This window comes from Eptesicus fuscus, chromosome 21 (assembly GCF_027574615.1).
Source record: "Eptesicus fuscus isolate TK198812 chromosome 21, DD_ASM_mEF_20220401, whole genome shotgun sequence".
NCBI classification, from domain to species: domain Eukaryota; kingdom Metazoa; phylum Chordata; class Mammalia; order Chiroptera; family Vespertilionidae; genus Eptesicus; species Eptesicus fuscus.
The window spans coordinates 12,779,203-12,791,561 of NC_072493.1; the positions used below are offsets into that span (position 1 = coordinate 12,779,203).

The 12,359-nt window shown below is 51.6% G+C and overlaps 2 protein-coding genes across 4 annotated transcripts in view; both read right to left on the reverse strand.

Moving 5' to 3' along the window:
* NFATC3 (nuclear factor of activated T cells 3) overlaps positions 1-3,240 on the reverse strand; it is a 103,924-nt gene extending 100,684 nt beyond the window's left edge. For all 3 annotated transcript variants that reach the window (XM_008139940.3, XM_054710992.1, XM_054710993.1), the window contains exon 1: positions 2,865-3,240. In XM_008139940.3, coding sequence (XP_008138162.2) covers positions 2,865-2,967 — 103 coding nt within the window. In that variant the 5' untranslated portion in view covers positions 2,968-3,240. The remainder of the gene's footprint in view (positions 1-2,864) is intronic.
* A 5,181-nt stretch (positions 3,241-8,421) lies between these two features.
* Positions 8,422-12,359, reverse strand: part of DUS2 (dihydrouridine synthase 2) — a 33,133-nt gene continuing 29,195 nt past the window's right edge. Inside the window, exons 13-16 of the mRNA XM_008139938.3 lie at positions 11,779-11,928; positions 10,341-10,428; positions 9,195-9,268; positions 8,422-8,959 (exon numbers count right to left, since the gene is read on the reverse strand). Coding sequence (XP_008138160.1) covers positions 8,722-8,959; positions 9,195-9,268; positions 10,341-10,428; positions 11,779-11,928 — 550 coding nt within the window. The 3' untranslated portion in view covers positions 8,422-8,721. The remainder of the gene's footprint in view (positions 8,960-9,194; positions 9,269-10,340; positions 10,429-11,778; positions 11,929-12,359) is intronic.

The following is a 12,359-nucleotide window of genomic DNA, read 5'->3' on the forward strand; positions in this document are numbered from 1 at the left end:
TTGGCTCTGTTGACTAATGAGTTTGCCGACCACTGAACCAGGAGGTCACGGTTTGATTCCCGGTCAGGGCACATGCCCACCTTGCAGGCTCATTCCACAGTGTGGGGCATGCAAGAGGCAGCCAATCAATGATTCTCTCTCATCACTGATGTTTCCATCTCTCTCCCTCTCCCTCTCCCTTCCTCTCTGAATAAAAAATATCTCAAAAAATTTTTTACAAAAAAATCAAAGCTAGCACTGTCCTCATAGTATAAAACAAATAAAAAGCTAAAGACTCTAGGGTTGTAAATTTTCTTTAATGGAAAAATCTCAAAACATCTCAGTAAGCAAAAATCTTAAAAAGTCAGTCACAAAAGTATGACATTATCAAGTATCAAACCATCTACTTTGTACTTTAACAAGTACATCCTTTATGTCATGGGCTTTTCACCTTAATTAAAAAAAACTTTTAAAAAGTAACTACTAGATTATTTTAAAGTGAACTTTTTTTGCCACAAATAAAATTGCTCAAGTTTAACTTTAGGAATTTTAGTTATAAATCAAGTGTCAAACCTTAACTCCTTCTAAGACCCATATTGATCATTTGGGCTTTTTTGGCAAAAATAAATAAATACAAATCATTTTTTGGTCCTGGCCGGTGTGGCTCAGTTTTTTGGGCATCGTCCCATGCACCAAAAGGCTGTCAGTTCAATTCCTGGTCAGGGCACATGCCCAGGTTTCAGGCACCATCTCCAGTAGAGGACATGCAAGAGGTACCCCATCAATGTTTCAATCTCACATTGATGTTGCTCTCTCTCTCCCCCTTTCTCTCTCTCTACAATTCAATTTTTAAAAATCTTTTTTAAATCATTTCTTAAAAAGCTGTTTTGCCTGGCCGGCATGGCTCAGTAGTTGAGCATCACCTATGAACGAGGAAGTCATGGTTCAATTCCCTGTCAGGGACATGCCCGGGTTGTGGACTCGATCCCCAGTGTGGGGTGTGCAGGAGGCAGCCAATCAATGATTCTCTCTCATCATTGATGTTTCTCTCTCTCTTCCTCTCTGAAATCAATTAATAAAATATTTTCTAAAAAAGCTGTTTTGATGGGTTTTAAATGTTATTCAATATTTTGGATGTATATAAAATTCCTATTTACATGATGATACTCCTTTAATTACTCATGTTTCATTAACATACATTTGTTTGTTTGTTTATTTATTTATTTATTGGGGGTGGTGCTGAGTAGAGAAGACCTTAGAAATAGACCCTGAGCTGATCAATCCTGATAACTGCAGATAAACTCAGCTTTGTGACTTGTCTATATCCCAATATCCCAGCTGACTCTGGGCTGCCTTCCTTTGTTTGCTGTTTAACCTAGACCCCAGCCTGGTTAACATCTTTACTCATCATATATTTGGTATATAAATATTTGGCATATAATGTGCTCTAATGAATTTTTTCCCCTTTAAGTTTGCTGATATCACCAACTGTTTACCTTCTTTTCAATGAAAATACTCAAAGTAGTTTTTATTTTGTTAAATCTCAATAATCTAAGTACAATTCAATGCCAACATCTCCAGAAATACAACTTTCTCCCTTTCTACCTCTATTATAAAAGAACCACCATTCAGTCTGCCTGTGGTTCAGTAGCAGTTATTTGGGTATGTGCCCCCTCAACCCCATTTCCCAAGCTCCTTGAGGGGCGTCAGTCCTTTCTTCATCTATCACAACACTACAAAGTGCCTAACAGTACCTTCGACATAATAGGTGCGCAAATGTCAGTGGAATTGAAATCAACTATGGTAAATTATTTATTATGTTGAAAAGACATCTAACATGTAAAGACTAAAAGGACTGATAAAAAAAAAAAATACAGCCCAGAGAATCCTTATGACTCACATTCAAATATGTTTTTCAATGCAACTCTACAGAACACTGTTGAACATCAATATGAATATGAAGTAATTCACCTAATACCCGTAAAGAATAAATAGGGATTAGTCTTAATCCATCTCCCCTTTAAAGTTCGCCTTACATATGTAATAGGGAAAGTGAACTTAATGAACCACAGTATTTAAAACCAGGTCACAGGAGAGCTCTAAGTCCCCAGCCATCCTGTTTCTATTTCCTGATTGGTCTGACCTCCATGCATTATTGTGCCCAGCCTTCCCAATTCACCATCTCCTTTAAAACATCTTCTGAGGTGAACTTTTTCTTAAAATAAAATGGACTTCCAGAACTTTCAACAATTATGAACAAAGCACCCCTCTTTCTTCTAATCTTCCGAAACACTTTGCTTAGAAAAGAAACCTAGTTTTCAGAAAGTCCCGTTACAAGTTACACTTCGAAGTAAAAGTGGACCATAAACTTGCACAAGTGGACTTAACACGATAGCATTACTCTCCCAGCAGAGCAGACTTCACAGACGTGTGCACAAATTTTAGAGAGCTCCTCACACTTCAAGAATGCGCATCTTTCAAATAAAGATTTTTAAAGACTAAGAATAGATGAAAAACCAAGTGAGCTTACACTTCACAGGGACCACATTTTCTCCGCACCACGCTGGCTAAACAGCGACACCAGAAGCCACTGGGGCAGGGGCCCCGACCCTCGGCCTCCAAACCCCCCGGGAGTCCAACTGGCCACGGGCGTCCCGGAGTCGAGTTCCCCACTAGTTCGTTCGCTACAAGCCAAGCCCGCGCCACTTCCACGTCGCTGCGACCCACACGCCTCCTCAGCGATTTAAATCCGCTCTTCACTCGCCACACGCACGCAGACACGGTGTTACCAGACACCGGGCGACCGAAGGACCAGGGAGAGGCTGAGCTCGTGCGAGCAAGAAGAGGAACGGACGCTCCTCCGTCCCGCCCGGCCCGGCACCCACCTGCAGGCCGCGAGCCCGGAGGCGGCGGCGCCGGCGCCCCTTCCTCGCCAAAGACGAGTTTGAAGTCGAGCTCGTCGTGGGCGCCACAGTTTGCAGTAGTCATCGGCGTGGCCCAGGGTGCTGTGGCTCCTCAGGCGGCGGCAGCAACGGGGGCAGCTACAGCGGCGACAGCTCCTCAGCGCCGCTTCATGCCGGGTCGCGCCAGCCAGAAGGTAGCGGCTCCGCGACAAACTTTCCGGGCGGGGACCGCGACGCCGAGCGTTCCGTTCCGAACTTTAGAGCTGGCTGCGCGCCGAACTGCACCAGGAGCTGCCGCCACTGCCAGCCTAAGCCGCCACAGTCGCCGAAGTCGACATCCCCCGCCCTGCAACAGCCGCCGCCGCCGGCGCGCTCCCGCGCCGAGCCGCGCGCCCGACCCCGCCCCCTACCGCGCGCTCGTCTGACCGGGCCGCCCATAGGCCACTGGCGCCTCGGGCTAACCCGACGGCCCCGCCCTTTCACCCGCCTACTGCATGACCTCGTCTCCCGGAGAAGGAAGTCACGTGATTACGGAGAGGTGAATAGCCCCGCTACTTCTTGGGAGTTGTAGTTTGGCCTCGATTCCTGTCCCAACTTCTAAGCCAGGCCCGCGCACCCGGGTGTAAAGTCAATAGCCAGACCGAGCCTGGGCGGGGCGAAGCCGGAGACCCGGGCAGCCCGACCAGTCCCGAGTCGGAGCTTCACGTCGCTGTAGGCCCACCCCTGCTGGGCGGGTCCTGCACTTCCTAGGCTGCGCCTTTGTCTGCCCCAATGAGCCGGCCTGGCAGCTGCTCCCTCGAGCACAATCGGCGGCGCATTTGAGGCCTCGGCATAGCCTGATGGGCAAAGTCTGTCCCCTGCTGGAAGTTGGAAAGCCCTTCGTGAACTGGCGACACTCATGGACTAGTGACCTCTGCGTCCCAGGGCACATGAAAGCGGCAGGGATCGTGCTGTTAGTGGGGAATTGACACTGTGTTAAAGAACCGTTTTCACTTTTGGCTCCTCCCCAGCAAGCTAGTCTTCCCCTGAGACAATCCAAGACGCCTCCTCCTGGGGCCTGGGATGGAGGCAGTGCCCGGGGACGCTGAACCTGGCTTGTTTACTTACAGCTGCTCCGAGGCCCAGGATGGACGCGGAGCTGGGCGAGCGGAGGGGGCCAGCTCCACTAGCTCCAGGACCACAGGGCGTAGCATCCGTACAAGCGCGCATTGCAGAGGAACCCAGTGGGGACGCAGAGATGAATTAGTGTCCTTTCAGGGATGGGGGAGAGGCCAGCAAATCTATAATCACTGTCGAGATTAGGGCTGCGCCAAGAGCTCAGAGGTTCATAATCCCGCTGGCTACAAATTCTCCACAGGTCTAAGTATGAATTGGAGAGCGGGACAAGAGGTGAGGGAGATGGTTCCAGGCAGAGAATAATTTCCAGTCTTGGAGACCAAAAGCAACTGCAGTGAGTCCTGACTAGAGTGGCTCAGTGGTTAAAGCATCAGCCTGAAGGATCTTGTGTTCAACTCCCAGTCAATGGCACGTACTTGGGTTGCAGGTTCAATCCTGGCCCAGGTTGGGGCATGCAGGAGGCAACCAATTGAACCAACTGATGTCTCTGTCTCTCCAACCCCACATCCCCCACCACCACCACCACCACCACCACCACCTCCCTCCCACTCTCTTTAGAAATCAATGGGGAAAATATCCTTGGGTGAGAATTAACCAAAAAAATATATAAGAAAAAAAAAAAAGTAACTGCAGTGAGAAGACAGTGTTGCAGGTCACTGCAGGGTATCTGGACTTTATGCTGAGGGTAGTAGGGAGCCACAGAAGGATTTAGAGCAGGGTACTTCCATGTTCAGAATTCTGAATGAATCACTGGATTAAACTGAAAGTGGGGGAGGATGGAGGCAGTAGAGAATAACAGTAGTCAAGGAGAGGGAGCAAATGGCATTAAGTGGGTGTAACATCCTCCCAATAAGCTGTCCTGATTTCAAAGGATCTCCAACCTTGAGGAACTGAGTGTAAAACTTAGAGGCCAAAAGCCACACTAACTTTTCAAAGCCTTCTGCCCCAGGCAGATGGCTGGCTGGCCTGCCAATTAGTACCACATGTAATATGACCCTGGTATAGTGAAAGGCCCCAGAAAGTTGTCCAACTTACCTCCCTCTCCCCATAAAACAATGCAATTTCAGGATGTGTCCCCTGCCCCCTCACACATACCTCCCAGGTTATCATCTGGATGGTGAAAATAGACCTTTATCTAGCCTCTCTGTCCTCCACACATGACTTTACCCGAAACAATGACTCAGCTAGCCAGGCCAGAGGAAAGGCAAGAGGGAGACTGAGCCTGTCAGCCCCACCGACAGGAAGGGACCACAGGAACTGTAGATGGCTTGAAAAATTCACCTATCCATCAAATGCTGGGTGATGCAGCTGTGTTCTCAGCCACTGCACTGGAGAAAACTTAGGAATCAGGTCTTGGGGAAGATTTCTGGTCTGGAGGAAACTGAGAACCCTGCCATGCAGTGATGAGAGCTGGGGCAGGAGTAGGCAGAAACTTTAGGAAGAATGTCTTTTGTAAGAAAGGCAGCAATGGCTGGAAGCTCTGCAGGCTGTGACAGGGCCCCACCACAACATACACACACCTCTCTCCACCCCATACAAGAACTCTCTCCACCCCTTTTCCTCAGTTAGGGCCAGGACCTCCCGGATGAGCTCTTCCTCAGGCCAGCTCCAAAACTCTCTTAGATGGCAGGAGGCCATCTGACTCACCTCCAGCCTTCTGAGAGCCCTGTCAAACCAGGAAGCTCAGGGGACCAGTGCAGTAGACAGAACCCTAGTCTGGGCTAGTTGTGGGTCCCTTCATGCCTTCTCTCCCTCCCCTGTGAACACCAGCCAGGCCTGAGATTTAGGTAAAGCCATCTATTTCATCAGTTGCTGCAGGCTTAGCTCTGAGCCCCCTTTGTTGAAGGCTCTGCTGTGGCCTCTGAGCCATGAGATGACAGTTTAGTCCAGTCTAGACCCCCTTGTTCCACATTAGAGGGACAGAAGACTTGGAGGAAAGTCAGAGTTTAGAAAACTTTCTCCATCCCACACATCCCCTTGTTTGATACTTTTTTTTTTTTAATATATTTTTTCTTGATTTCAGAGAGGGAGAGGGAGAGATAGAAACATCCATGATGAGAATCATAGATCAGCTGTCTCCTGCACACCTCCTACTGGGGATTGAGCCTGCAACCCAAACATGTGACCTTGACCAGAATCGAACTCGGGACCCTTTAGTCCACAGGCTGACACTCTATCCACTGAGCCAAACCAGCTAGGGCTGATACTTCTTCTGTGCCTGTTCGCCACCCCATGACAAGGCTAGCCATCAGGGACACGAGGACTGCCCTTGAGCAGCTCCAGTCTACAACTGAAGAAAGTTAGCTGCTGAAGTCAGCACAGGGTGCTGAGAAGACAGGGTCAGCACTTTGTCCTCAAATGCTAGGCTAAGGAGTTTGGACTTGATCCAGAGGGCAGTGAAGAGCCATGGAAGAGTTCTGAGCAAGAGGGACACCTGGAAGGAACTAAGTGCAGGACTGCAGGGGTAAGAAGTTCCCCATTCATCTGCACGAAGTCCAGTCTTCTTGCTGTGGTCTTTGGAAGACCTGCCACCCTCTCTGGCCTTACTCATCCCTCCCTCTCATGTTCTTAGCAAAATCATTTGTCCCCAAAATGTGATGAGCTAGGAGGAAGTCCTCAATCAAGACAGCTAGAATGGATGGATAAGTATTGTGGCCACTAGCCCAGAGAGGGTTTGGGTGTCTAAGAGGCCTTAGTTTAAGGCGGGCATGGTGAGAACAGTGGCTGGAGCTTTCAGACCTGACTGGGCCCTCCGCTCAGTCCCAGGTCTTAGGCATGCCACTGAGACCAGGTGGGCCTCACTGAGGTATGCTAAAGTGAGACCATTTGTGGGCAAACATATTTAACCAAGATCTTTGTCAGACATCCTTAGACATGAAACATGTACTAGCCCCAACCTACCTGCTCGCCTGGGAATGACCCTCTCCCCAGTACTTCTCCTGGGCCCTCAAAGTCTCCACACCCCAGCCTCTATCTTAGTAGCTGACCTCTACCCCTGCCTTTCCTTCTCTACAGCCCCAAAATGAATCTGACCCCACCAGAGAAGGGATTTCCCCAGAAAACCACAATGGTGAGCAGAGAGGCTGGAGGACAAAGCCCAACCCTACTGGGGAAGTGAATCTTCAAGGGTCCTCCCATAAACTCTGACTGGCTCAGGATGCCTGGGGGTTGGGGGGAGGTCGATTGGGGCTTCACTGTCTGCCCTGTTCCAGTCAGGGTATAAGGAAAAGCGAATGGGGCATTTTTACAAAGACAGTTTTATGTAAGAAAAATCAGAAGTTGTACCTAAAGCTTAATGGCTGAGACCAGACTAAGCCTCAGTCGCTCTCCTGGGTGGGGTCTCTTTTCTGGGAGCACTGGTTTGGGCAGTTAGTTAGGGCAGGCTCATCATTGTGAACCCATTGGCCTCATAGTGCCCTATCACAGGGTAGCCTATTTATCCTCCATCCAGCCTCAAGCAGGCAGAGAACAGCTGATTCCACTCTTAGAGGAGGCCCGTGGCCCCGGAGAGGACTAGAAGTGACTTGCCCAACATCAGAAAGCCAAGGACTCTGGGAGGCATAGTGTGGTAGTGCGGATCCTTATCTGTACACAGAAGAGCACTGTGGGTGCAGGGAGAGGCAGCCCCAGGACTGAGACAGAGGCTTCGCCCGCCCAACCCTTGACTCAGGCTGGGTCAGGGGCTGCTGGCTGGCACAGGGACCTGACCCTGGGGAGATGGGAGGGGCAACTCCTTGGCCCAAAGGGGAATCCCCCTTCCCACAGAGCTTGGAAAGGGGGAGGAGAAGCAGCGTGTTTACAGCGGAGGAAGCAGGAGTGGCACTGGGCAGGGACCTTTGGTCAGAACGCCCCTCCCAGTAAGCGTGGGTGGCCTCACAAGGAGTTGAGTTGTGGTAGCCGTTTGTTTGCTTCTCACTGCCAGGAGGAAATTAAAGAGAATCTGCCACTTCCTTCCGGCCCAAACGGGATGGTGGGGGCGGAGGGCGGGGCAGTGGCGTGGGCGGGCAATCACAAGGGCCCAAAATTGTTGTCCTCAGCAGTCTCCTCAGCCCAGAGCAGGCACCTCTTAGGTGTGAGCGCCAGACAGCTGGAGCTCAGACCCAGCATTCCCAATTTGCCTGAGCAGGTCCAGATAACCCTAACGGTTCCCCAGCTTCCAGATCTTCTTTCTTCAGGAAAGCCAACCGATGGCCATTGCCTCAGGTTTACCACCAGTAGAATGGGCTTCTTGGGCCTTGCCTTCCTGGTTCAGTTCAAGTCCATTGAGCACTAAAGGTGATTACCCTGCCCCCCACCTCCACCCAGACTCATACTTGTTAGGACGCTCCAGCTCTTCACAGAGGGTGGAAGTAGAATAATTATGCCAGCTCATCCATTAGTCCATGTGTGAAGATGCCCAAGGCTGAAGCAGCCGGACATGAGGAGGGGTAGAGGCTGTCTTTATTGCACTGTACCAATGTCAGGTTAGGGAGGTGCTACCTGAAAAAGCCCCTGTTTTTAAAGAAAATACTGAGATCACTGGGAACTTGGCCCTGCTACTCAGATCTACCAGGAGAGATGGGTACACTGGGCACACCTTGGCCCATATTCCAGACTGATGGCCCAGGCTACCCTCTTAACATCTGTCAGGCAGGGGCAGCAAATTGTCCAATAGCATCTGGTTCATGCTCTGCACCCACAGTCATCTTAGGGCCAGGCTCATTGACCAGGGTCAAGACAGTGATCACCGGCCTTCCAGGGGGCTCTCTTTACCACTTCCCAAGGTTACAAAGGGCTTCTTGCACAGCTCCCCAGGCATTGCTGGCTCCTGAGCTCTGGGGCCCCCAGGGTCTTGGTCAGGTGCCTCCCTCTTACGCTTGTGCAAAGAGAGGCTCTCTTCACTCAGTCGACCCTCAGGGAGGCCCTGGCTCCGCAGACAGACGATGGCTGCAGCCTGCTCCGCCAGTTTCTTGGACTTGTCCCTGGGCAGATGAGGCATGGGGCATTAAGGCAGGGAGGCAGGCACACTGGTGGCAGGACTAGAGGCTGGGAGGCCTTAATCTCAATACCCTTGTCACAGATTCTGACTGAACTGAGGAAGGGGTCATAACCCAGGGATGCCACTATCCAGGTACACCATCCCCCCCCAAACTTCCAGGCCAATGCTACAAGCAGGCCCTCCACCCAAGCCTCATGCCCACTGATGAGGAAACTCACCACAAGGTGGACTGATACTTTTGCTCAGCCACAGTGACAACAGAGCAGAAGAGGCGATCCAGGGGGCGTTGAACCTGGTGCAAAGAGAGCAAAGGAAACAAGGATGCTGCATGAGGGCAACGGGAACAGCCCTGGAGGCCCCCCTGCAGGGTCACGTCGAAGGCAGGGAAAAGGAAGTCCTTCCCACCTCAGTCAAACGAAAGCTACCTGTTCCACATGCTCCTCCCCAGCAGAAGTGTGTGGTGCATCTTCCGGGGGGAAAAAGATGGATACACAGACAATGACACCACAGCATGTGTGGAGTTCTCTCATGAACCTAAGCAAAGGGCCATCAGGGCCCTTAGCTGTGCGTGACTATGGAGTCTCCTCCTACTGACATCTGGATGGGCCAGGTCTCCAAAATAAGTAGTTCACCAGGTGGCAAAGGGGTACAAGGGTACAAGAACTGGGGCAAAGAAGATCCACCTGGCAGAGACCAGGTGATGTGGCAGGAGAGCTGAGTGGTGGGGGCGGGGGAGGGGGGAGTTCTCATGCTCTGAGCTGCTGAGGACTGGAGCAAGGGAATCAGAGCTCAGATTTGCTTTAGAAATGTTACCCTGGCAGAGGAGGACACACGGTCCAGAAGGGACAAGCTTGGAGGTCAGAAGGCCAGTCCAGAAGACAGAGCCACCTAAACAAGATGGTTATAGGGACCAAAGGAATTGAACCAATACTGTCTCAAAATTTTCACCAAAGGGCCCCATGTCTAGGGCCCAATTCTGTGCCCCATTCGCTGAGGCCTGGTCCAAAAACGTGTCTAACTTTCAGGTTTGAGCATCCTTCCTAAGCCAACTGGCCGTTTCCAGAGACGTCCCCCCTCCCTAAGCAACGCCACTGGACTAGCCCCGGCAGCCCTTTACTCAGGCCTCTAGTTCAGTTTCATGAGAGAAGCGAGAATTAGACAACAGGCCCACTGTCAAAGGGAAGGCACTGTCAGCAACGGACCCAACCACCAGTAACCACTGTGTGCCTGCAGAGGGCAAAGCCAGGCTCCAGCCAAGCAGCCTGGAGTCCAGGGTACGAGCTGTAGGTGCACCGGGGGTGACAGCCCCAGCCGTGGGAATGCTGTAGGGCTAGATGCAGGGCAGGCCACAGCCAGGAACTCACCGTTTCATATATGGGTTGCGCCAACTTCTCCCTCCGGCACCATTCCAGTAGGCACATCTTGGGGGTGATCTGGGGTGAATATGCTCTCCTAAGGAAAAGAGGGGAAGTAAGGAGTCAGGGCCCACCCACTATCACCAACCCATTTCTCGGCAGGGGCCCTATTTAGTTCCTGGTAGGAGCTACAGGAACAGAGACATCGAGCTGCTGCCTTTAAGATTCCTAGATCACCCATCTTTGTGGCCTGGTGGTTGAGCATCAACCTATGAACCAGGAGGTCACGGCTGGATTCCCGGTCAGGGCACATGCCCAGGTTGCGGGCTCGATCCCCAGTGGGGGCTGTGTAGGAGGCAGCTGATCAATGATTCATCATTGATGTTTCTCTCTCCCCCTCTCCCTTCCTCTCTGAAATCAATACAAATATATTTTTTAAAAAATAAGACTCCTGTACCTATTCCCCTGACCTCCCATTTCTGTTCCACCAGCAACTTGGAGCCTGCATTCTGCCAAAAGGGAAGATGGGCTTCGGCATGCTCAGGGAATTGAGGTGGGAAGTGAACTCCCGCACTCTGAGCTGCAGCCTGGAAAATAGCCTTTGACGGCCAAGCAGGAAGGTCCGGTTTGCCTCTCAAGACAAGATCTGGGGGAGTGGGTGGGAGTGGAGAACGCAGGTGGCCATACAAAGGTCTCAGGAGTCTAGCTTAGTACACCCTAATCATGTCTGCTGAGTGTCAAAATGACCCACTGCTGCTTATCCACAGTGGACTCTGGTTTCAGAGTCAGTCTGCACCACGTTCCAACTTCCTACCAGGAGCTCTCCATGGATGTGACTGCCCAACAGCTGTCCCTACACCCCTCCTCCCAAGCCGTTGCCAGACAAAACTAGCTCCTGGCCTGGGCCTGGAAACCTGAGAAAGGCTTAGCTACCAGATTGCAGAGGACAAGGATGAGGGACCCAATCAAAGCTGAGTCACAGTCTGAGGCAATAATTGGCCTGAAGCTGTATCTGCCTAGAGAGGACGCCCTAGGGCTGGTGAGGGGCAATGCGTATGGGCAGGACTTGCTAGATAAAGACAAGGGTCCCACCGCTATTAGAGAGCTCCTTGTAGGCAGCCAGTTCCTCGGGGCTAGGGAAAAGCACAGACTTTCAGGAACAGAAGGAGAGAAGTCCTCTCACCCGAGAGGTGGGGAGTGGGTCAGGGAAAAGGTGGAGTCCAGTGGCCCTTGGGACAACATGCACAACCTCGACAGCACTGCCTGGGCTCTCAGGGACTATCTTCTCCAAAGTGCCTTCGTTGGGTGGCTAAAAATTGAGAACAAGTATCCAAACCAAAGAGAGCGGTGGTCCCCAAACTTGTCGCTAACCATGTACAACAGCCAGCTTGCCAGCCCGGGGAAGCCCAAAGGCACTGGCCCTGGCTTAGGCCAGCTGGACACCTACCGGTCAAACTTGACAGCCATCTTAATGACACCAGAGGTATCCTCAGCCGGCTCCTCCGCCTCCTCTGGGGTCCTGGCCAGGAACTCGGCCCGCCGGGAGTCCAGTTCTCGTGTGGTCTCCTCATAGAAGGCACCAAGGCCAAAGGCCTCACTATATAAAGACAAGTCAAGCGGGGCAAACCCTTTAGTAGAGCCAGCATCCAGGAAACTACTGCAGGAACCAGGGCCCCACCACTGAGAAATGCCACTCCATATACACCAAAACACGTCCAGGACCTGGCCATCAGAAGGCACCTGCTACCCACCCCTGGGATCACTCTGGACTGGGGGATGGACGGTGAATGTGGACCCCTGAGGGTGGCCACTGAGCTTTGTAGCACTTTGTAGGCAGGGCTGGGTGGAAAAGTTTCTTACGGTCACCTCCATCATCTGAGCCCAGCCTCTCTTCCCAGGAAGAGCACACAGGCAGGTGTCCCCAGCCAGCAGTGACCAAGCTGACCTACACAATTCAAGCGCCAGAGGCATGCAGAGCCTCGTCCTCATGTGTGCCCACAGGAGGAAGAAACGGAGGCCTGACCACTG